The 25,440-nt window shown below is 46.5% G+C and overlaps 2 protein-coding genes across 7 annotated transcripts in view; one reads left to right on the top strand and one right to left on the bottom strand.

The window, feature by feature from the left end:
• The first annotated feature begins 3,017 nt into the window (after window positions 1–3,017).
• LOC308163333 (NADH-cytochrome b5 reductase 3-like) lies at window positions 3,018–8,209 on the top strand. The gene is made up of 9 exons (XM_080537527.1): window positions 3,018–3,145; window positions 4,381–4,506; window positions 4,890–4,962; window positions 5,789–5,895; window positions 5,997–6,126; window positions 6,691–6,774; window positions 6,873–6,958; window positions 7,174–7,273; window positions 7,395–8,209. The coding sequence occupies exons 1-9, from the start codon at window positions 3,125–3,127 to the stop codon at window positions 7,565–7,567; spliced, it is 900 nt and encodes a 299-aa protein (XP_080393653.1). The 5' UTR covers window positions 3,018–3,124; the 3' UTR covers window positions 7,568–8,209.
• Window positions 8,210–9,533: 1,324 nt separating this feature from the next.
• The window catches only part of LOC308164587 (liprin-beta-1-like), a 60,114-nt gene continuing 44,207 nt past the window's right edge, over window positions 9,534–25,440 (bottom strand). For 3 of the 6 annotated variants that reach the window (XM_080538657.1, XM_080538660.1, XM_080538659.1), the window contains 5 exons: window positions 25,354–25,440; window positions 14,662–14,850; window positions 13,469–13,630; window positions 12,538–12,603; window positions 9,534–10,241 (listed from right to left, as the gene is read on the bottom strand). The exon at window positions 25,354–25,440 is cut by the window's right edge and continues 39 nt beyond it. In XM_080538657.1, the coding sequence (XP_080394783.1) occupies window positions 10,176–10,241; window positions 12,538–12,603; window positions 13,469–13,630; window positions 14,662–14,850; window positions 25,354–25,440 (570 nt within the window). In that variant the 3' untranslated portion in view covers window positions 9,534–10,175. Of the gene's footprint in view, window positions 10,242–12,537; window positions 12,604–13,468; window positions 13,631–14,661; window positions 14,851–23,692; window positions 23,755–25,353 lie in introns of those variants that run through there. The other 3 variants (XM_080538658.1, XM_080538661.1, XR_013937642.1) reach the window with 2 other exon arrangements.

Below are 25,440 nucleotides of genomic sequence, written 5' to 3'. Positions count from 1 at the left end.
TGGTCGCCACGGGGTCCGTAACAGCTCGGGTGGTCACTGACTTCCTCTCCTCTCTGTTTGCTCGGTGGGGCAATCCAAACGCCATCACAACGGATAATGGCCCGCAGTTTGTCTCAGCGGAGTTTGCCGTCTTCGTGGAGGAAAGGGGGATCAACCACATACGAACGGCGTTCTACCACCCGGAGGCAAATGGGGGGGTCGAGCGTTTTAACCAGACTCTGAAGAATGGGGTCAGAGCACACCTGGCAGATGGCCTGCCGTTCTCAGCCGCGCTGCTCCGCACCCTGCTTCACTACAGAGCAACGCCGCACTCAACTACCGGCAGCTCCCCAGCACTCCTGATGATGGGCCGTGAGCTGCAGCTTCCTCTCAATCGGCTGCGGGCCCCAGCGGTCGCCACGCCAGCAGCAGCACCCTGCCAGAGCGCCAGGGTCGCAGACGCACAGTGGCGGATGAAGCAGCGGTTCGATAGGAGACGGAGGGTGAGAATACCTCCCTTCACAGAGGGGGACTGGGTCAGGATTCGCCGCCCTAACCGGGACCACAAGCTGCTCTCGTTCTGGTCTGCGCCGATGAAGGTCACCCCTCAGCTGGGCCCAGCCTCGTTTCGCCTGGACGACGGATCACGGTGGCACGCAAGCCGGCTTCGGAAGGTGGCATCGCCTCCCATCATAGACCCAGAACAACCGCAGGGTCCAGCTGAGTTCCCACCTGAACTGGTGGAGGCCGGGGTTCGCCCAGAGGCTCGTCCGGCCCGTGCCCGGGTCAGACCAGCACACCTGAGGGACTATGCCGTGGACTGGTGAACCCAAGGGTAGGGTTTAGGGCATAGCCTGTTCAGTGGCAGAATAACCCACATGGCTATGCTGGTGACTGGCAGTCTACCCAGTTCATCAAGTTTAAAAAAAAGAAAAAAATAAGTTTGATAATTATAATGTTGTGTTATTCATTGTGTTCTTCTGGTTCCTGTGGGGGGGGGTAAATGTTATGTATGTGGGACTGCACCTTTAAGAGACACCGGAAGTGTGTGGAGTTACCCCCGGTTGACACGTGTTGTTGGTGTGCAAGATGGCGATGTGAGGAGATAATAAAGTGATGACTGTTACCCACGGTGCGGACAGTTATTAATCATAACAGTAAACAGGTTGGCAGTCTGCAGCTAGCTGACTGTCTCTGTAGCTAATCTAGAGATGTGCTTAGTTATAACTTCACCACTGCCACCCCTCATCTGTCACACGCAATTGCATTTTGTTCACATTGCCGTGTAGCTAATGAATGAGCCTGGCCTTGTTGACAAACGTAGGTTATGCGTTTTTGTGTATTGAAATCATAAAACAACAAATTTTTTGTGGGCTCAACTAGGCCTATTGTTGACGTTTATGATGGCAGCTTCCACTACGTTGCATTCGGGGAGAATCAATGTTGGAGGAGACGATGAACTGTTTTGCACTCGGGCATGGTTTTATTTTTCTCTTCAGCACAAACTGGATACAACTCTTTCGCTCAGCCGAGCTAACTTAGAATGATAGACAAACAACTAGGACAAGTACATCAACATACAAGCCTGCAGTCTTATGCAGCGCCCTCCAGTGGTATAACGACAGTACTGCAGAATAAACACAATCCATATTCAACTGAGGACATAATACATGTTACTCAACAGTAGGTTATGCGTTTTTGTGTATTGAAATCATAAAAGAGGGGGAGTTTGAGGAGGAGGAGGAGGAGGAAGCGGAGGGCTGAGAGGAGGAGGAGGTGGAGGGCTGAGAGGAGGAGGGGGAGGAAGCGGAGGGCTGAGAGGAGGAGGGGGAGGTGGAGGGCTGAGAGGAGGAGGGGGAGGTGGAGGGCTGAGAGGAGGGGGAGTTTGAGGAGGAGGAGGAAGCGGAGGGCTGAGAGGAGGAGGGGGAGGTGGAGGGCTGAGAGGAGGAGGGGGAGGTGGAGGGCTGAGAGGAGGGGGAGGTTGAGGAGGAGGGGTAGGTGGAGGGCTGAGAGGAGGGGGAGGTTGAGGAGGAGGGGGAGGTGGAGGGCTGAGAGGAGGAGAGGGAGGTGGAGGGCTGAGAGGAGGAGGGGGAGGTGGAGGGCTGAGAGGAGGGGGAGGTTGAGGAGGAGGAGGAAGCGGAGGGCTGAGAGGAGGAGGGGGAGGTGGAGGGCTGAGAGGAGGAGGGGGAGGTGGAGGGCTGAGAGGAGGGGGAGGTGGAGGGCTGAGAGGAGGAGGGGGAGGTGGAGGGCTGAGAGGAGGGGGAGGTTGAGGAGGAGGGGGAGGTTGAGGAGGAGGGGTAGGTGGAGGGCTGAGAGGAGGAGGGGGAGGTGGAGGGCTGAGAGGAGGGGGAGGTGGAGGGCTGAGAACATCCTGACGCCACCGTTTCCTGTCCTGTCCTGTGTTCTGTTCTGTTCTCTTATTCACTCTGTTCATCCTGTTTTAAGTCCCTGTAACTTTTATGTGAAGTAACAATAAAATAGTTTTGTGTCATTTTTAAATGACACATTAATTCTTTGAATAATCACACTGATGTTTATTGATAACAATTTGTTTAGATGAATGCAGTGGTTATGAAAGGAGAGATGAGCCTTTATGATGACTCGGCTCTGACTACATGTGATGAAGTCTACTCCATGTTTGTCTTTAAATAAATCCCAATTTATATTGTAGATGTATTTATTTATTGACTTTATGTACTTATTTACAGTAAGTAGTGAACTCAGTGTCAATCTAACTGTTCTTTTCCTATGATTATTTTCCTCTGGTGGAGGCGGTACTTAATGTACCATTACATTATCAAGAAGGTTAATCTTCTCATTCTAATCCACAGCTTTCAACAAACGAAAAAACACTCACAGTGACTAAATATCCTTATATGCTTTGATGTCTCAACCGTTACACACCCTTTTAAACCGGTGTAGGTACGGGAAAGTGGGAAGATTTGGTAGGGTGGGAAAATCCGGTACCTACACCGGTTCCATGTGACGTCACTGGTTGTGTAAGGAGGGACTTTTATTGTGAAGTGCATGCTGGGACTGCGGAAGTTGGTCACATACGCAGTTTGACAGTTCGCAAGCTGGAACGCCTGTGTTCTCGTGGACAGACAGACTCGTCCTTAACTCACAGAACTATTAAACTATAAAGATGCTTTCTTACATCATTGGTGTGAGTATGATTATGATTATGACCCTGTTGCAGCTGAATCTGCCCTTGTTGCTTTACTCCAAAGCCTCGAGAGTGAAGCTGTCTGGACATGCTAGTGAGTTAGCTAGCAGGATACTATCCAAAGGCTAGCAGATAAGATTGCTTCCATTGGGGAGGGACTGTAGTTACAAACATTTTGTTGTAAATATTCCTAGATATTCATCCCTTTTGTGGCCAATCTTAATCTGTAAATACACATCCACTCACTGGCCACTTCATTAGGCACACCTTGGGGTTGGACCCCCTCTTTTGCCTTCAGAACTGCCTTCATTCTTTGTGGCATAGATTCAACAAGGTGCTGGAAACATTCCTCAGAGATTTTGGTCCATATTGACACTATAATATCACGCAACAGCCCGTCTGGCACCAACAACCATGCCAGGTTCAAAGTCACTTAAATCACCTTTATTTCCCATTCTGATGCTGGTTTGAACTTCAGCAGATCGTCTTGACCATGTCTACATGCCTAAATGCATTGAGTTGCTGCCACATGATTGGCTGATTAGATATTTGCGTTAACAAGCAGTTGAAAAGGTGTACCTAATGAAGTGGCCGGTGAGAGTATGATATATTATTATTCATATTATTGCTTTTTCAAAATCTTTGGATTTGGACAAGTAACTTGAGCTCTAGGACAAGTAAAAGATAAGTTCACTACCTGAAAAAGCTTAATGTCAAGCCCTGTAACATATATAACCATTCTAACCACAGCAGCAACTGTCTTTCTTGGGAGGGTGACAGCGACACTTCGTGGCAGCTGGTGGTAGTTCTGCTGGGCTCAGCCCTGCCATGGTCTCCTGAGAAAGAGACTTGGAACAGAGAACACGTAGAGAACACTGCAGCGCAGTTTATATAAATGTCATGTATATACTTCACTTAGGTGGGAAGTGCGACGCTGTGGCACCCCCGTAACGTCACTACTATAACACGGAGGTTTCCCTGCCTGCGTCCTCCTCCTCCTCCTCCTCCTCCTCCTCCTCCTCCTCGCAGCCTCGCCCCAACCACCGCCACTCCCCACGTCTGTTCGTTTCGATATAGTTTTGAGTCCTTGATTAACATATTGGTGATCGGATAATGTTAGTTCATAAATGTTTCAGTGCTGGCCAGCCTATATATTGTATATACCCAGCCTATATACACCCTGCCAGCGCCAATAACGTCATTAGAGATGCGACCTTGTTTTCTTCTCTTTGCAGCTCATTCGTGGGAGTGTCGACAATATCATCAACCTCATCTTCAGCCTTTTATTCTCAAAGAAGAGGGCTGCTATTACTTTAGAGGACCCTAACATCAAGTATGCCTTACGGTTGATTGATAAAGAGGTAACAACTCTCTCTGTCTGTCTGAGTAAAACTCATCTATTTTTGCTCAATTTTAACTGATATTGCAAAAGAATACTTGCATAGTCTACTTGAGTAGGACCATAGGAATTGTTTTGGTCAGTCCTGCGCTACACGATGTTCCCCTGTGTGTTGTGTCTCCAATCAGTGTAGATAAAGGTAACTATGCAACCAGTGAGTTAAGTCGAACATCAAACAGTGATTCATAATGTCATATAAGTGGCTGGTTGGATGTGTGTCTGAGTTTGAATAGTTGACAGTCTCAGGGTGTGCTCTCTGTTTATTTAGCTGCAACGTTTGCAGGGAAAGTGCTCTGCAAGTAACAGTTGCATAGTGATCTGAAGGTGTTGTTGTTTCTGTTACAGATCATCAGTCATGATACAAGGAAATTCCGTTTTGCCCTCCCGTCTGCGGATCACGTCCTAGGCCTCCCCATAGGTGAGTCCAGTGATTCCCACAGCATGTTAATACTTTGGGGGGCCCCCTCATTTCATTCACCAGTTTGTATATAGTTAAAATAAAGTTATCCGGTGATTGACGATCAGATACCAGTGTGGAGTTTTCTGTCTTAAATTTGATATAGATCATGTTCTTTGTTGGTTTGTGAGGATGTTCATACACACTTGGTAAGATGTGTGTGTGAAAGAAGACCACAAAAAACAGCAGTGACTGCTCTCAGCTGTTTAACACTTAAAGACCTAGACACCATCACCAGTTGTAGTTTTCACGGGGGGGGGGGGGCCCACGCACCTCCCCATAGGTGAGCCAGTGTCCTGGGGCCTCCCCATAGGTGAGCCAGTGTCCTGGGGCCTCCCCATAGGTGAGCCAGTGTCCTGGGGCCTCCCCATAGGTGCGTCAGTGTCCTGGGGCCTCCCCATAGGTGAGCCAGTGTCCTGGGGCCTCCCCATAGGTGAGCCAGTGTCCTGGGGCCTCCCCATAGGTGAGCCAGTGTCCTGGGGCCTCCCCATAGGTGCGTCAGTGTCCTGGGGCCTCCCCATAGGTGAGCCAGTGTCCTGGGGCCTCCCCATAGGTGAGCCAGTGTCCTGGGGCCTCCCCATAGGTGAGCCAGTGTCCTGGGGCCTCCCCATAGGTGCGTCAGTGCATTTAATATAGGCCTAGTTGCTAAACTTGTCAGCACTGATACTATGAAGACATGTCATGAAAAGCTGCTGTGTAACCTATTCTCTACTCTTCATCAGCAAATGGCGATCTGTCTGTGTGGTTCTATTCACCACATTCATTGTGAATGTGGTTTTATTCCCAGGGCAACACATCTACCTGTCTGCCAAGGTCGACGGCAAACTGGTGGTCCGACCGTACACACCAGTGTCCAGCGATGATGACAAGGGCTTCGTAGACCTGGTGGTCAAGGTAACCCGAATCAGAAATGGATGTTCCTCTTTTGACTCGACAGTCATTCAGCAGCCGTCTCCTCTGCCAGGGTTCCCACACGCTTCCTTCTCCCTTCCCAGATTTACTACAAAGACGTTCATCCGAAGTTCCCCGAGGGAGGAAAGATGACTCAGCACCTGGAGAGCCTCCGCATCGACGACACGATCGACTTCAGAGGGCCCAGCGGCCTGCTGGTCTACAACAGCAACGGTAAAACAAAATAAAGAAAGATAACTAAAAACATGGTTCAGATAAATAAAAACATGGTTCAGATAAATGTTACATAAAACACAAGAAAAACAAAGCAAGACAGTATAAGATAGTATGTGAAAAGGAGAATAAAACGTTTAAGAGAAAATATTTATAAGTAAAATATAAGTACAGCTAGGCCTACATGATAAATCGCGATTAAATATGTATGTCTTAAGATCTTGCTTAAAGGTTCCATACACATACCTAGGATATAGAGAGAAACCTAGGATATAAAGGGAAACCTAGGATATAAAGGGAAACCTAGGATATAAAGGGAAACCTAGGATATAGAGAGAAACCTAGGATATAAAGGGAAACCTATTCTATTCATTTTGTCTAGTGCTTCTATAGAGAGAACAAGAATAGATAAATAACATGTAAAACAAAAGTACAGTCAGGAAAACTATTTAAAAAAACAATACAAGATACATGGTGAACCTCAGTCCTGTAGTAATTGGTTGCTGTGAAAGATTCACTTCTTTATTGATTAACTAATGCTTTTGTCTTTTCTTTTTTTAACAGGAGCGTTCGCCATAAAGCCAGATAAGAAGTTGCCAGCCGTGGTGAAATCGTTCAAGCATGTGGGCATGATCGCAGGAGGAACTGGTACGGCAGAATGGCTCTGGGCTTAGTTTGTACTGTCTGATCTGTTTAACCAGCTGTGGATTGATATTTCCATATTTGTTTGATGGATGTTACCCCAGGAATCACTCCCATGCTGCAGATCATCACAGCTGTGATGAAGGACCCCCAGGACCACACCATGTGCCACCTGCTCTTCGCCAACCAGGTGAGCTAACAACAACAACAACAACAATGACGTCATTCTGCGGGGAGCGTTCCGCGGTGTTCTCAGGTTCAGGACAGGGAAGATGACATCATTAGCCCTCCACTGTGTGTTCTGTTCTCCATCTTGAATGAATCTACTGATCGGCCAAAGAGTTCAAACATGGTCTGGCCGTTAGTAAACCTGTTCTGCCGTCTTCCTGCCCTAACCCAATTTAGACTGAGAAAGACATTCTGCTCCGCCCTGAGTTGGAGGAGGTCTTGGCGAGTAACCCGTCCCGGTTCCAGCTGTGGTTCACCGTGGACAAAGCGCCTGAGGGTGAGTACGGACCCTAACCCTAACCCTAACCCTTCTATGACACTTCAGTTACATGTATCTTCCTCGTCCTTAATCAGGTGTTGACTTGTGTTTGTCCTTTGACCTCTCCTTTCTGTCTCAGGCTGGGAGTACAGCCAAGGCTTCATCAGCGAGGAGATGGTGAGGGACCACCTGCCCCCCCCTGGGGACGACACCCTCATCATCATGTGTGGACCCCCTCCCATGATCCAGCACGCCTGCATCCCCAACCTGGACAAGGTGGGCCACGCCGCGGACCACAGATTCAGCTTCTGAAACCTCCACATGCCAAGGAGACTAGGCAGCTATCTGCCCCTAACCCAAAGCACTTAAGCATTTAAGCATCAGCGCATGGACCGGCTGTTCATATTGTTACTCACCCTGCAACAGAATCACAGTTCGAACCATTTTGTTTTGTTCACTTAATTTCACGTAATAATAATCCCTGTGAAAGGGGAACAAATCTGTCCAAATCATGAATGAATCTTATGACCACTGGTAGGAGATGAAGAACGGGACCATCATTTTGATACATGAAAATCCCTCCTGCTAAAACTGTAAATGATGTTTCGATATGTAACTTTGGCCTTTTTCCCCCGAGTGCCTTACTATTGCTATGCTTATGTACTGTACATTGTATGCCCTGTGGCTGAGTTATGATCATTATTACTGCCCACAATGAAGGCTATTCCATGCAGTATAGAGTCACAGATGTACCGTTATATCATTTCATATTCATATCCGACTTGCTGAAGAATGCTCAGATCGACTACTGAAGAAGCTGAAGGTGTTGATGTTGTTTGTGTGTTATCGTTATATATTATAGTTATAACGTTATCGCAGAGTTGGTGGTCTGTTTAATTTTGCTACACATTTAATATACACTATAAATGTCAAGTGAATAAAAGTCATGCTTCATTGCTGCTTTATTCTGTGGCTATTGAGAAGTGGAGTCACAATAGTATAGTGTGATATATTATGATGTAATATAGTAAGCGTCACAAAAAAAATAACATAGTATAGTATGACTACATCATATCATACTATACTATGTTCTTTTTTTATGACGCTTACGATACTACACGATACTATATCAGACTACAACATACTATACTATGTATCATATTATACATGTGTGTGTCCATGAGCTTTTGTATTAAAAGAAAAAAATGAACATAGTATAGTATGATATATCTTTTTTGTTTTGTTTTTGGGGAACCTAGGATATAGAGAAACCTAGGACAGAGAAACCTAGGATATAGAGAGAAACCTAGGATATAGAGAGAAACCTAGGATATAGAGAGAGAAACCTAGGATATAAAGGGAAACCTAGGATATAAAGAGAAACCTAGGATATAAAGGGAAACCTAGGATAGGGTAACCCTAGCCCTTTTGTGACATATACTATATCATATTATGAATGTGTGTCCATGTCCATGTGAAAAAAAGGAACATAGTATAGTATGAAAAATAAATAAATAATATATACATATATATATTATATCATACTATACTATGTTCTTTTTCACTTTAAGTATGAATTTAGTATCATTCTTTCCTTTCTTTGATATCATACTATCATTCTAAGGAAGAAATAAATAAAGTGAAGAAAAAATAATAATAATATATATATACAGTATATCATACTATACTATGTTCTTTTTTTCCCACTTTATTTATTTTTTCCTTAGAATGATATATAATATATCATACTGTATCATACTATGATTATATATATGATAATATATAGTATAGATAGATATAGTATAGTATGATTATTATCATTCTAAGGAAAGAATGATAGTATGATATATACATATGATATAGTATAGTATGATTATTATCATTCTAAGAAAAACAATTATAAAGTGAAAAAAAGAAGAAGATATGATATCATACTCATATCATAATATCATACTATACTATGTTTCTTTTTCTTCCCAACATAAAGGGAAACTTAGGATATGATAGCGAAACACCTATACTATATTATAAATGTGTGTCCATGTTGCTCTTATATTTCACTGTAACAATGTATACACTTTATCACAATACCTTCATCTATTTTACCTTGGAAAGTCGTACTTGTCAGCTAAAAGAAAAACGTTTTTTTCTCAAAGAAAAAAAGAAAATGTTTACACAAAAGATTCTCTCAGTCCACAAATCAGTGTTAAGATGCTGATCTAGTGTGTATTATGTGTCAAATACGAAGCCCTTATCATTAGTTTTTTTTATTGACGATAAAAAAAAATGGCATAAAAAAAACAGTACACAGTACATATAGTCTTCACTGATATAGTTAAGGCTTGCATAACAATATCATTGTTCTGTAGGAACATTTAAAATGTTGGGCTTCCATGTTTAACAGTAATAATGAGAACTTAAGGGACATGATTGAATGATGATTGAATGATGATTGAATGATGATTGAATGGATTGAAGTCATACTATTGATCTGGGACATGAGCAGTATGACAGCTTCCTGTGGAACATAAACATGGTTCTAACTGGTAGACCACACAAGTACACAGATGTTGTGGATATACATACATACATTATACTGTAGAAACCCCATAGATAGAAAGGTTCATAACACCGTAGATGCATTGGGGGTAAAATGTAAATGCACAGATGTTGCATTCTCAAGTCATGCAATACATTTGGATTTAAATAAATACACACGTATAATGTTTCACCTGGGGGAATGGTGAGAGAAATCATGGGTGGCTGAAATGATCATTCTTAGGGCCATGGGTCTCAACGTGTGTGTGTGTGTGCGTGTGTGAGGGGGGTATACAGGGGGGTTAACAGGTGGTGTAGGCACAGTTTGGTCCTTTTTTCACAGCGCTCGGTTGGCATGGCAACGTCATCCCCGGCCCCTCCCTCACACATCCTCATCTGTTACGCTGGCCTCGGGGGAGCTGAAGAACTCATCCTCCTTCAGCATGCTCTGTGACACACACACACACACACACACACACAGACACAGACACAGACACACACACACAGACACGCACACGCGCACACACACAGGAAGGAATGGGACCAAAGTCTCACTTTTTAATTGGAAACATTCTCTGTGAACACAACTGGAGATACTGAATGTTCGGTGACAAGCAGCTACGTTAGGACTGCTGTGTTAGGAGGCAGCTGCTTATTAACGGTAAGTACATGTAAACAGTGGCGGCTGGTGCTAAACATTTTGGGTGGGGCACAGGTTATGGGGGCATGCTCCACGGGGAAGAATATCAACTTTAAAATCTGGATTTACAGTCGATTTTAGCATGAGAATAGCTCTACCCCCCTGTACAGACCTCGCCATCCCCTCTACCCCCCTGTACAGACCTCTTCATCCCCTCTACCCACCTCTACAGACCTCTTCATCCCCTCTACCCCCCTGTACAGACCTCTTCATCCCCTCTACCCACCTCTACAGACCTCTTCATCACCTCTACCCACCTCTACATCTCCTCTACCCACCTCTACAGACCTCTCCATCCCCTCTACCCCCTGTACAGACCTCTCCATCCCCTCTACCCCCCTGTACATACCTCCTCATCCCCCCTACCCCCCTGTACAGACCTCTTCATCCCCTCTACCCCCCTGTACATACCTCCTCATCCCCCCTACCCCCCTGTACAGACCTCTTCATCCCCTCTACCCCCCTGTACATACCTCCTCATCCCCCCTACCCCCCTGTACAGACCTCTCCATCCCCTCTACCCCCCCTGTACAGACCTCTTCATCCCCTCTACCCCCCTGTACAGACCTCTTCATCCCCTCTACCCCCCTGTACATACCTCCTCATCCCCCCTACCCCCCTGTACAGACCTCTCCATCCCCTCTACCCCCCTGTACAGACCTCTTCATCCCCTCTACCCCCCTGTACAGACCTCTTCATCCCCTCTACCCCCCTGTACAGACCTCTTCATCCCCCCTACCCACCTCTACAGACCTCTTCATCCCCCCTACCCACCTCTACAGACCTCTTCATCCCCCCTACCCACCTCTACATACCTCCTCATCCCCCCTACCCCCCTGTACAGACCTCTCCATCCCCTCTACCCCCCCTGTACAGACCTCTCCATCCCCTCTACCCCCCCTGTACAGACCTCTTCATCCCCTCTACCCCCCTGTACAGACCTCTTTATCCCCTCTACCCCCCTGTACAGACCTCTTCATCCCCTCTAGTGAGTGTGTGAGTGTGAGTGTGAGTGTGTGTGTGTGTGTGTGTGTGTGTGTGTGTGTGCGTGCGTGTGTGCGTGTGTGCGTGTGTGTGTGTGTGCGTGTGTGTGTGTGTGTGTGTGTGTGTGTGTGTGTGTGTGTGTGCGTGTGCTGAATACATAAACAAACAAGCTAAAAGACGACAATAGAAAACGTACCATGCTGACGATATTACTAAATGTTTGAAGTAGCTTTTATCTTAGCTGACTCTCTTACCTTCAGGTCGAGTTTGTGTATTCTGGCTTCGCAAAACACCAACAGTAGCAGCCTAACAGCCGCGGAGATTGCGCGGAGATTGCGCGGAGATTGCGACCACAAACGAAGTTTGACTTCGGTAATAGGTCCAGTTGTAATATCCTCAAGCAGGGGAGGCTGGCTCCCCACCAAAGGGAGAAGAGAGAGATTTTTTTTCTATGACTTCTAGACAGTGTTGCTTCTGAATATCATAGTCCAATCAGCTAGTGTTCTGTGGCGTATATCATAGTCCAATCAGCTAGTGTTCTGTGGAGTATGTTCCAATCAGCTTCAAGTCCCGCCCCTTTCGGTGCATGTCCCAAAACCCCATAGACAATTGACCGAATGGCCTGAAGTTACCAAAATAGATTTTACATGCAAGTCTACGAGAACAGCCTAGTGCAACTTCGAGTAGACTGAAAGTTGCCCCGAAAGGGGCGGGACTTGAAGCTGATTGGAACATACTCCACAGAACACTAGCTGATTGGACTATGATATACTCCACAGAACACTAGCTGATTGGACTATGATATTCAGAAGCAACACTGTCTAGAAGTCATAGAAAAAAAATCTCTCTCTTCTCCCTTTGGTGGGGCATTGCCCAATTGCACCTAATGAACCAGCCTCCCCTGCATGTAAATGACTAAAGATTCACCATGACTCAACCTTGGGGGGGCGAAACAGGCAGACTCCGTTAACCACTGTAGGTTTTCTAGACCACCACTGAGAGACTTGGCAGAGATCATGTGATCATGTGATCATGTCAGAGCATTTCAACGATGTCTTACTGTCAGGTTGTTGATGCCCTCGGAGAACGCTCCGATCTGCCTCACGGTCCCTTCGGAGTCTTCCATCTACCAAACACAGACAGCAGGGTTCATCTACCAAACACAGACAGCAGGGTTCATCTACCAAACACAGACAGCAGCAGGGTTCATCTACCAAACACAGACAGCAGGGTTAATCTACCAAACACAGACAGCAGCAGGGTTCATCTACCAAACACAGACAGCAGCAGGGTTCATCTACCAAACACAGACAGCAGGGTTCACCCAGAGCAGCTCATACATACATACATCAGGGTATATACAGGAATCTTGAGGTTAATTTCAATACCTTTCTAAGACTTTTTAAAGACTGTGTCAATATTTTTCCAGACCTCACCTCCACTTCGAGCTGTAACCGTTGACATCAGTGACACCTTTAACTTAACAGTTTTAGTTTGCAATAGACTAGACCACTATCATACAACAGAATTTCCGGTTCATCTTTGTTTTTTAATAAAACTAATACATTCACGAACTTTTACTAAAAGTTTTTAGGACTCAAACTCTTTGGACAGAGTCTAATTCAGAAAAATACCTACAAAATTCAAGACCTCATAAAGACTTTTTAATACTTATTAAGGGTCTTGATTTTCCCAAAATGTATTTATCAACTTTTAATACTTTTCAAGACACCGTGGATACCCTGCCATACATACAGACCAGGACTAGCCCTGGCACCCTGGTCATCACAGCTCATACATACAGACAAGGACTAGCCCTGGCACCGTGCTCATCACTGGAAAGCGTCAACCTCTTGCTACCCATGATCATGCAGGCTCTACTAGAAGGCTAGCGCTCTGGGGTGTGTTAGTGAGGGTTAGGGTTAACTCTGGGGCGTGTGGGTGAGGGTTAGGGTTAACTCTGTGGCGTGTGGGTTAGGGTTAGGGTTAACCTGCTCCATGTGGTCCAGCTCGTCCTCGTAGATCCTCGGGCCTCTCTGGAAGCTGCTGTTCTTGGGCATCTCCACGTCCAGGGGGCAGACGTACTCCTCCCGCTCCTCCTGGCGCCGCCGCCGCAGGGTCCCGAAGCCCCCGAAGGACAAACGCCTGGGCTGCTGGGACAGATACACACACACAGAGGTGTGTACATACACAGATACACACACACAGAGGTGTGTACATACACACACACGCAGACAAACGCCTGGGCTGCAGGGACAGATACACACACAGAGGTGTGTACATACACACACACACACACACACAGAGGTGTGTACATACATACACATACACACAGACAAACGCCTGGGCTGCAGGGTTAGGGTTAGGAGGGCGGGGAGGACGACAGTCAGGACAGATACACACGCATACAGAGGTGTGTACATACACAGATACACACACACAGAGGTGTGTACATACACACACACAGAGGTGTGTACATACACAGATACACACACACACAGGTGTGTACATACACAGATACACACACACAGAGGTGTGTACACACACACACACACACAGGTGTGTACATACACAGACACACACAGAGGTACTGTCATGCCAGATTATGTCTGCCTGCCAAATAGTGTCCGCCTGATGTAAATACAAACATAAAAGCTAGATTTGATAAGTAAGTAAGCTAGCTAGCTATGATTGGAAACAAAGTAGTATCCAATTATTGAATTATATTCATTTTTGGCTGATGTGATGTGGGTTAACTAGCCAACTCTGTAACATTAGCGGAGCGAATTACGTGTGAAATTAGCATGCTAGCTAGCAGGTGTTTTAATATAAAATGGCATTAGCTAACACATAAAAGCTATAGCTGACTAGAGAGCCGAGCTGCATCCACCTCAATGCTGTTCAAGTGCAAGAAGACAAGATAAGTCCAAAGCAACGGCGTTGATGACATCAGGGTCAAGCAACATGGAGATATCCTAACCAGTCCGTTTACTCATCAGTGGTCAGGCCAGAAGGTAGAGGTCTAAAGAAGGAGGCCATCCTGGGAGTATGGGGACACATCCAGGGACACATCAGTGTCTGGCTCTTACAAAGCTAGGTATTCATTGGTCCCTATAAGCAGCAGGGGGCAGCCTATCAGCAGCAGGGGGGAGGAGCCTATCAGCAGCAGGGGGGAGGAGCCTACCTTGACCTTGGCGGTGGCGGTGAGCAGGAGGTAGTCTGGGTTCTCCAGACATTCCTGTTTGAGCGTCTGCGCCTCGGAGCCGATGAGCAGGTGGAAGTGTGTGGCCAGGTGGCGCCTCAGCAGAGTCTTGTTGGGCGGGATGTTGAGCAGGAGGGCCAGCGTCTCCACGTTGAAGCGAGGCTCCAGCACCTGAGACACAGACAGGTAGAGACACAGACAGGTCATGTAGAGACACAGACAGACAGGTAGAGACACAGACAGGTAGAGACACAGACAGGTCATGTAGAGACACAGACAGACAGGTAGAGACACAGACAGGTAGAGACACAGACAGGTCATGTAGATACACAGACAGACAGGTAGAGACACAGACAGGTAGAGACACAGACAGACAGGTAGAGACACAGACAGACAGGTAGAGACACAGACAGGTCAGGTAGAGACACAGACAGACAGGTAGAGACACAGACAGACAGGTAGAGATACAGACAGACAGGTAGAGACACAGACAGGTAGAGATACAGACAGACAGGTAGAGACACAGACAGACAGGTAGAGACACAGACAGACAGGCAGAGACACAGACAGACAGGTAGAGACACAGACAGACAGGTAGAGACACAGACAGACAGGTAGAGACACAGACAGACAGGCAGAGACACAGACAGACAGGTAGAGACACAGACAGGTCAGGTAGAGACACAGACAGACAGGTAGAGACACACACAGACAGGTAGAGACACAGACAGACAGGTAGAGACACAGACAGGTCAGGTAGAGACACAGACAGACAGGTAGAGACACACACAGACAGGTAGAGATACAGACAGACAGGTAGAGACACAGACAGACAGGTAGAGACACAGACAGACAGGTAGAGACACAGACAGGTCAGGTAGAGACACAGACAGACAGGTAGAGACACAGACAGACAGGCAGAGACACAGACAGGTAGAGACACAGACAGACAGGTAGAGACACAGACAGACAGGTAGAGACACAGACAGACAGGTAGAGATACAGACAGACAGGTAGAGACACAGACAGACAGGTAGAGACACAGACAGACAGGTAGAGACACAGACAGACAGGTAGAGACACAGACAGACAGGCAGAGACACAGACAGGTAGAGACACAGACAGACAGGCAGAGACACAGACAGGTCAGGCAGAGACACAGACAGACAGGCAGAGACACAGACAGGTAGAGACACAGACAGACAGGTAGAGACACAGACAGTCAGGTAGAGACACAGACAGGTCAGGCAGAGACACAGACAGGTAGAGATACAGACAGACAGGTAGAGACACAGACAGACAGGTAGAGACACAGACAGACAGGCAGAGACACAGACAGACAGGTAGAGACACAGACAGACAGGTAGAGACACAGACAGACAGGTAGAGACACAGACAGGTCAGGTAGAGATACAGACAGACAGGTAGAGACACAGACAGACAGGTAGAGACACAGACAGACAGGTAGAGATACAGACAGACAGGTAGAGACACAGACAGACAGGTAGAGACACAGACAGACAGGTAGAGATACAGACAGACAGGCAGAGACACAGACAGGTAGAGACACAGACAGACAGGCAGAGACACAGACAGACAGGTAGAGACACAGACAGACAGGTAGAGACACAGACAGACAGGTAGAGACACAGACAGACAGGTAGAGACACAGACAGACAGGTAGAGACACAGACAGACAGGTAGAGACACAGACAGGTAGAGACACAGACAGACAGGTAGAGACACAGACAGACAGGTAGAGACACAGACAGACAGGTAGAGACAGACAGGTCAGGCAGAGACACAGACAGGTAGAGACACAGACAGGTCAGGCAGAGACACAGACAGACAGGCAGAGACACAGACAGGTAGAGACACAGACAGGTCAGGCAGAGACACAGACAGGTAGAGACACAGACAGGTCAGGTAGAGACACAGACAGACAGGTAGAGACACAGACAGACAGGTAGAGACACAGACAGACAGGTAGAGACACAGACAGACAGGTAGAGACACAGACAGGTCAGGTAGAGACACAGACAGACAGGTAGAGACACAGACAGGTAGAGACACAGACAGACAGGCAGAGACACAGACAGGTAGAGACACAGACAGACAGGTAGAGACACAGACAGACAGGTAGAGACACAGACAGTCAGGCAGAGACACAGACAGGTAGAGACACAGACAGACAGGTAGAGACACAGACAGACAGGTAGAGACACAGACAGACAGGTAGAGACACAGACAGGTCAGGCAGAGACACAGACAGACAGGTAGAGACACAGACAGACAGGCAGAGACACAGACAGGTAGAGACACAGACAGACAGGTAGAGACACAGACAGACAGGTAGAGACACAGACAGGTCAGGCAGAGACACAGACAGGTAGAGACACAGACAGACAGGCAGAGACACAGACAGACAGGTAGAGACACAGACAGACAGGTAGAGACACAGACAGACAGGTAGAGACACAGACAGACAGGTAGAGACACAGACAGACAGGTAGAGACACAGACAGACAGGTAGAGACAGACAGGTCAGGCAGAGACACAGACAGGTAGAGATACAGACAGACAGGTAGAGACACAGACAGGTCAGGCAGAGACACAGACAGGTAGAGACACAGACAGACAGGTAGAGACACAGACAGACAGGTAGAGACACAGACAGACAGGTAGAGACACAGACAGACAGGTAGAGACACAGACAGACAGGCAGAGACACAGACAGGTAGAGACACAGACAGACAGGTAGAGACACAGACAGGTCAGGTAGAGACACAGACAGACAGGTAGAGACACAGACAGACAGGCAGAGACACAGACAGGTAGAGACACAGACAGACAGGTAGAGGCAGAGACACAGACAGGTAGAGACACAGACAGACAGGTAGAGACACAGACAGACAGGTAGAGACACAGACAGACAGGTAGAGACACAGACAGACAGGCAGAGACACAGACAGGTAGAGACACAGACAGGTCAGGTAGAGACACAGACAGACAGGCAGAGACACAGACAGGTAGAGACACAGACAGGTCAGGTAGAGACACAGACAGACAGGTAGAGACACAGACAGGTCAGGTAGAGACACAGACAGACAGGTAGAGACACAGACAGACAGGTAGAGACACAGACAGACAGGCAGAGACACAGACAGACAGGCAGAGACACAGACAGACAGGTAGAGACACAGACAGGTAGAGACACAGACAGACAGGTAGAGACACAGACAGACAGGTAGAGACACAGACAGACAGGCAGAGACACAGACAGACAGGTAGAGACACAGACAGACAGGCAGAGACACAGACAGGTCAGGTAGAGACACAGACAGACAGGTAGAGACACAGACAGACAGGCAGAGACACAGACAGGTAGAGACACAGACAGGTCAGGTAGAGACACAGACAGACAGGCAGAGACACAGACAGGTAGAGACACAGACAGACAGGTAGAGACACAGACAGACAGGTAGAGACACAGACAGACAGGCAGAGACACAGACAGACAGGTAGAGACACAGACAGACAGGTAGAGACACAGACAGACAGGTAGAGACACAGACAGACAGGCAGAGACACAGACAGACAGGCAGAGACACAGACAGACAGGTAGAGACACAGACAGGTAGAGACACAGACAGACAGGTAGAGACACAGACAGACAGGTAGAGACACAGACAGACAGGCAGAGACACAGACAGACAGGTAGAGACACAGACAGACAGGCAGAGACACAGACAGGTAGAGACACAGACAGACAGGTAGAGACACAGACAGACAGGTAGAGACACAGACAGACAGGTAGAGACACAGACAGACAGGTAGAGACACAGACAGGTCAGGCAGAGACACAGACAGACAGGTAGAGACACAGACAGACAGGCAGAGACACAGACAGGTAGAGACACAGACAGGTCAGGCAGAGACACAGACAGGTAGAGACACAGACAGACAGGCAGAGACACAGACAGGTAGAGACACAGACAGGTCAGGTAGAGACACAGACAGGTAGAGACACAGACAGACAGGTAGAGACACAGACAGGTCAGGCAGAGACACAGACAGGTAGAGACACAGACAGGTAGAGACACAGACAGACAGGTAGAGACACAGACAGGTCAGGCAGAGACACAGACAGGTAGAGACACAGACAGGTAGAGACACAGACAGACAGGTAGAGACACAGACAGGTAGAGACACAGACAGGTCAGGTAGAGACACAGACAGGTAGAGACACAGACAGACAGGTAGAGACACAGACAGACAGGTAGAGACACAGACAGACAGGTAGAGACACAGACAGACAGGTAGAGACACAGACAGACAGGTAGAGACACAGACAGACAGGTAGAGACACAGACAGACAGGTAGAGACACAGACAGACAGGTAGAGACACAGACAGACAGGCAGAGACACAGACAGACAGGTAGAGACACAGACAGACAGGTAGAGACACAGACAGGTCAGGCAGAGACACAGAGTCTCTCTCTCTCTCTCTCTCTTTTTCCCTCTCCCTCTCTCTGCCTCTCTCTCTCTCTCTCTCTCTCTCTCTCTCTGTCTCTCTCTGTCTCTCTCTGTCTCTCTCTGTCTCTCTCTCTCTGTCTCTCTCTGTCTCTCTCAGTCTCTGTCTCTCTCTCTCTCTCTCTCTCTCTCTCAGTGCATGCTGGGAAAGAGATTGGAGATCGGAGGTGCGTGGAGGTAGTGAGTGCTTAACTTTTCTTCTATCTTTATCTATATATTTATTTAAATTTATATATGCAATATTGCAATTATAGTGTCGTGTTAGTTTACTGAGTGTTTGGGGTGTACAGGGTTAAGCGGGGAGTTTTGTTTGGCAGTCGGCCAGCGCGTGCTGCTGGCTGGCGTAAGACGCCAGTATGGAGTTTTCTCAACTTGGTAGAAAGCATGGAATTAGAATATCTGCTTCTAATGTGTCCGTAGAGGATTGTAGTTTAGCTGTAGCTGAGGTTGTTGGACACAACAGTGTTAAATCTGCTGCTAGAATGAACGGTGGAGTTGTGATTTTTCTGGACTGTGTGGAGAAAGTTAATACCGTTATTGAATCCGGTGTAAGTATTGACGGTGTGTTCGTTAACGTGACGCCTCTCTCCACACCAGGTAAAAAGATCACCATATCTAACATTCCACCGTTCATAAGTGACTATCTATTGATAAGTCAATTAGAACGACATGGGAGGATCATTTCCCCTATAAGGAAAGTGTCATCGGGATGTAAATCTCCGCTATTGAAACATGTTGTCTCACATAGACGACAGGTAATAATGGTTCTCAAGAACAGCAGAGAAGAGCTTAATTTGGTATTCAAATTGAGAGTGGATGAATTTGATTACGTGGTTTTTGTGAACTCTGGAAATTCTAAGTGATTTAAGTGCGGAGGGGAGGGGCATGTGATCCGAAACTGTGCGCAAAGAGAGGCGGGAGACGCACAGCCCCAAGAGCGCAGAGCTGGGAGCGGCGCAGGGGCGGAGGAAGAGGGGGGGCAGAGTAGAGCTGCGGGCACCGAGGGTGCAGGAGAGGGAGGGGGGGGTGCCCCCCCCTCGGCCGGTGGTGAGGGTAGTGCGGGAGAGGGAGGGGGTGGTGCAGGTGCGGAGGATGGAGGAGTGGGGCAGAGTAGAGCTGCGGGCACCGATGGTGTTGGAGAGGGAGGGGGGGGTGCCCCCCCCTCGGCCGGTGGTGAGGGTAGTGAGGGTGTAGGAGAGGGAGGGGGGAGCGCCCCCCCCTCGGCCAGTGGTGAGGGCAGTGCGGGTGCAGACAGTGGTAACGTGACGGGGGAGAACAAAGGTGGTTCGGCACCCCTAACACGTCAGAGAAGGAAAGGAGACAAGGAAAAGGTGACAGCGGAATAGTAGAGAAAGAGCCGAATGTGATAAATAAGGTAAACAGCCAGACAGTGGATGACAACAGTGGTGAGGTGGAGGATGATATACCTGAGCCAGTTGAAAAGGAAAAAGAAAGGGACAATAGTGGCTCTCAGGCTAAAAAAGGAGTGGAAAGTGATGTCAAAGAGAGTCAGGAAGAAGAGGAGCAGGATGTAGCAGGAGGTTATTCGTCCAGCATAGATGAGGATGAGGATGAGGAGGATAGTCATAATGTTGAAATAAGTAGTGGAGAAGATGATTTTCCCACTGATTCACAAGTGTCTGAATCACAACAGAAGAAACGGTATACAGTTAAACAGATTCAAAAGTTCTTGCAAACAACAAAAAACATAAGGAAAGTAGAAATTAGAGATTATTTTGAAGATGAGGAGATGTTTGTTAACTCAGCAAGAAGCCAAATGAGAGTGAGGAGCAATGAGGGTGGGGGGTACACTTCCCAGGAGGTTTTTAGGCTGAAGAAAATCGTACAAAAATTCAATAAAACACACAATGAAGGGAAATCAGAATCCAGGTAGTTTAGGACGGTTCCAAGGTTTTTTTTCCTGTTGTACACTCCTTTTAGATATAATGAGTGATATCAAGGTTTCCACACTTAATGTAAATGGAGCCAGAGATATGAGGAAGAGAGCAAACTTGTTTGAACTCTGTAAATTGAAGAGATGCGATGTAGTGATGGTTCAAGAAACGCACAGTGACCCTTTAAATGAAATTGACTGGAGGAAAGAATGGGATGGGGAAGTTGTTTTAAGCCACTTAAGTAACAGTAGTGGAGGTGTGGCTGTCCTTTTCGCCAGACATTTTATACCAAAATCTTTCGTTGTGGAAGAAAATATTAAGGGTAGGTTGTTGATAGTTAAAGCCAAATATGAGCTTTTTAATATTGTTTTTGTAAATGTTTATGCTCCAAATATAGGACCCACCAGGGTTCAGTTTTTAAGTGAACTTGGAGTAGTGTTAGGTCAGTGTGAGCCTGAAGACTTCTTATTTTTGGGAGGTGATTTTAATTGTACAGAGGATGATCAGATAGATAGGAACCACAGTGAACCACATCCTGCTTCAAAACATGCTATGAAGCAGCTTGTGAACACTAACAATTTAATTGATGTATGGAGGGGAATCCATGATAAACAAAGACAATACACTTGGGCTCATTGCAGAGAGAGTCGTTTTTCTATGGCCAGATTAGATAGGTTCTATTGTTTTAAACATCACTTTAGTACTGTGAAAGAGTGCAGGATAATACCTGTAGGTTTTTCTGATCATTCAATGGTAACATGTAATGTTTTTATTGCCAATGTAAAGCACAAGTCTGCATATTGGCATTTTAACACGGCTTTGCTTTTAGATGTGAATTTTAAGGAAACGTTTGTTTTTTTTTGGAAAGTTTTTAGAACTAGGAAAGGAGAGTTTGCATCCTTGAAACAGTGGTGGGATCGTGGGAAAGTAGAGATTCGACAGCTTTGTCAACAGTACGCTCTCAGTGTTTCTTGTAACATCACCAAATCGATGAGAGATCTGGAGATTGAAATAGTGGAGATGCAAGCTTCTGCAGAGTCCTCAGGAAATCGAGGGTATAATGAAGACCTCAAATTCAAAAAAGCTGTACTGGCAGACTTGTTGGGCACTAGAACACAGGGGGCGCTGGTCCGGTCACGTTTTCAGAATGTCGCGCTGATGGATTCGCCAACAAAGTTCTTTTTCAGTTTGGAAAAAAGAAATGGACAGAGCAGGTGTATCCATGCTCTCCGTTCGGATACAGGGCAGGTTCTAACTGAAGCCAGGGATATCCGGCGGAGGGCTGTTGATTTTTATGCTCACTTGTTTAAAAGTGAATATGAGGAGGATGAATCTGCTTTTGAATCCTTCTGCAGTGGTTTACCTATTGTTTCAAAGGAGAGCAATAAGGAGTTGGAGGAACCTTTGACTGCAGAGGAGGTGGATGTAGCATTGCAGAGCATGCAGGGGGGAAAGGCTCCTGGGATAGATGGGCTCCCACCAGAGTTCTAAAGAGCATTCTGGAATGAATTGAAAGAGGATGTGTTGGAGGTCTTTAATGAGAGTTTTGAGGACTCTTTGCTGCCTCAGAGTTGCAGGAGAGCAGTTCTAGCTCTGTTGCCCAAAAAAGGAGACCTCCAAGAAATAAAGAACTGGAGACCAGTGTCGCTTTTATGTTGCGAATATAAGTTGCTGTCTAAAGTCCTAGCCAACAGACTGAAAAAGGTGATGGACCAGGTCATCCATAGGACACAAACGTACTGTGTGCCTGGCAGGTCCATTGTTGACAATGTGTCATTAATTCGAGATCTTTTGGAAGTCTCTGGTACAGCGGGTTTTGAAGCGGGTCTGGTTTCTTTGGACCAGGAAAAGGCTTTTGATCGGGTTGAGCACCAATACCTGTGGAAAGTGTTAAAAAGGTTTGGCCTCAGCCCTGGATTTATTGCCAAGATTAAGGTGATGTATGAAGACATTGAGAGCGTGCTGAAAATTAATGGTGTTTTAAGTAAACCTTTTAAAGCAACGAGAGGTGTAAGACAGGGTTGCTCCATGTCTGGTATGCTGTATGCTTTTTCCATTGAACCTATGTTGCACAATGTTCGTTTTAACATAAATGGCCTGTTTTTACCTGATTTTAATACACATTTTATTTTATCTGCATATGCAGATGATATTGTTGTGATCATTAAAAACCAGCAAGATGTGACGGTTTTGGGCAAAATTGTTGAAACTTTTGGAAAGTTGTCAGCTGTGAAAGTGAATTGGGCAAAAAGCGAGGCTGTAGCAGTTGGGAGGTGGTCGACAGGTCTTCCTCAGTTGCCAGGAGGTTTAAGCTGGAAGAGGGGAGGATTAAAGTACCTGGGGGTTTACTTAGGTGATGATAAGACGGTACAGAGGAACTGGGAAGGAGTGGTAGAAAAGGTGGAGGGGAAGTTGAACAAGTGGAGGTGGCTGTTACCCCAAATGTCGTACAGAGGGAGGGCTCTGATCATAAATAACTTAGTTGCATCAACTCTCTGGCACAAGTTAAAATGTCTAGAGCCCCCTGTTGGATTATTAAGAAAAGTGCAATCTACAATGGTTGGGTTTTTCTGGGATAACTTACATTGGGTGCAACAGAGTGTACTGTATCTGCCGAAGGAGGAGGGGGGTCAGGGTTTAGTGCACCTGGAGAGTAGAAAGGCAGCTTTTAGATTGCAGCATATCCAGCGGTTTTTAATAGGAGGGGACAATGTTGTATGGAAACATGTAATGAGTGCCATTTTAAGGAGAGTGGAAGGGGTTGGTTTGGATGCATCTCTGTTTTTAACTAACTGTAATTTTGCACATTGGTGTGGAATGCCTCCTTTTTATCAGAGTCTTTTTAGAGCATGGTTTTTATTCAAATGGAATAGACTGGAGCTGGGAACCTCACTGTTCTGGCTGCTAGAGGAACCTTTGATTTATGGGGCCCGGCTAGACATTCAGGACAATGGTAGACCTGGGCTTGTCCAGCGTTTGTGCTCAGTGGGGGCAGTAAAACTGAGGCATGTAGTGGATGTAGCTGGGCCCGGACTTCACAACACAGAGGCAGTGGCTTCTCTACTGGGTCTGAGGTCATCCCGGCATACCAGAGACATTTTAAATGCATGGACTGAAAAACTGAGCAGCGAGGAACAAGTCATGTTACGGGAATACTCCAGTGGAACAGAAAGTCCTGACGAGGGAGATCCGTTCCCTGAGCTGGGAATTGAAATTGACCAAACAGGACTGACAGGACCCATGTTGGGTTGTTCATATGGTGTACCTACAAATCTGTATATGTTAAATGGGAAAAATATGTACAAGTATTGTGTCAAAGCGTTGCACAAATCTCAATTGAGTGGAAGAACAGACACTGTGTGGAGAAAGAGACTGAAGGTCCAAGATAAACGTACACCAGTGTGGAGAGTGCTGTATAAGCCACCGCTAAACAAGAGGACAGGTGACCTTCAGTGGAGGATTTTGAAAGGGGCAGTAGCAGTAAATTATTTTGTTGCTAAACTAAACCCCACTGTAACAATTTGTTGTCCTTTTTGTCAAGAGCCAGAAACTATTTTTCATGTTTTTTTAGAATGCAAAAGACTTGAAGGCCTGTTCGAAACATTGAACACTGTGTTTTTGAAGTGTGGTGAAAGTTGGAGTGAAGTAGCTTTTGTGTTTGGGGCTGGTTACAAAAAAGACAATGCAATGAAGTGGCAAATGTTGAATTTTATTGTGGGTCAAGCCAAAATGGCCATCTATAAGAGCAGGAAAATAAAAATGGAGAATGGCTTGGATGGTGAGCTGATGCCAATGTTTAAAGCATTGGTAAGAGCCAGGGTCAGAGTGGATTATAGATTTTACTCCCTAATGAATAATATTGATGAATTTTTGTTTCGGTGGAGTTTTAAAGAAGTTATTTGTTGTCTTGTAGAGGAGCAGCTGTGTTTTAACATTGACTTTATGTGAAGTCTCATGTGTTTTTTTAGTGTTAAGAACACATGTATAATGTGAGATACAATGTGCATGTATGTAACTGTACTGAAACACACTTTGTAAGTGATTTTATGTAAATAAATGTGTTTTTTATAAAATCAAAAAAAAAATCTCTCTGTCTCTTTCTCTTTCTCTCTCTCTCTCTGTCTCTCTCTCTCTACCTCTCTTTCCCTCGCTGTCTCTGTCTCTGTCTCTGTCTCTGTCTCTCTCTTTCTCTTTCTCTCTCTCTCTCTCTCTCTCTCTCTCTCTTCCCCTGACCCCTGACCTCACCATGAGCCCCCCGTGGACCCCGCTCCCCCTGAGGTTGGGGGCGTACTCCGCCAGGTCTACAGACCGCAGCCACTCCATCACCCTGTG

The sequence above is a fragment of the Nansenia antarctica genome (assembly GCF_963989245.1).
Source record: "Nansenia antarctica genome assembly, chromosome: 8".
NCBI classification, from domain to species: Eukaryota; Metazoa; Chordata; class Actinopteri; order Argentiniformes; family Microstomatidae; genus Nansenia; species Nansenia antarctica.
The sequence above is the reverse complement of the archived record's forward strand: the minus strand, read 5'-3'. Positions and strand labels throughout refer to the sequence as shown.

Coding starts and splice junctions, on each gene's coding strand:
- LOC308163333 (XM_080537527.1), top strand. CDS start 3,125: ATGCTTTCTTACATCATTGGT. Junction 6,775..6,872: donor CATGATCGCAGGAGGAACTG/GTACGGCAGAAT, acceptor ATGTTACCCCAG/GAATCACTCCCATGCTGCAG. Junction 7,274..7,394: donor CGTGGACAAAGCGCCTGAGG/GTGAGTACGGAC, acceptor TTTCTGTCTCAG/GCTGGGAGTACAGCCAAGGC.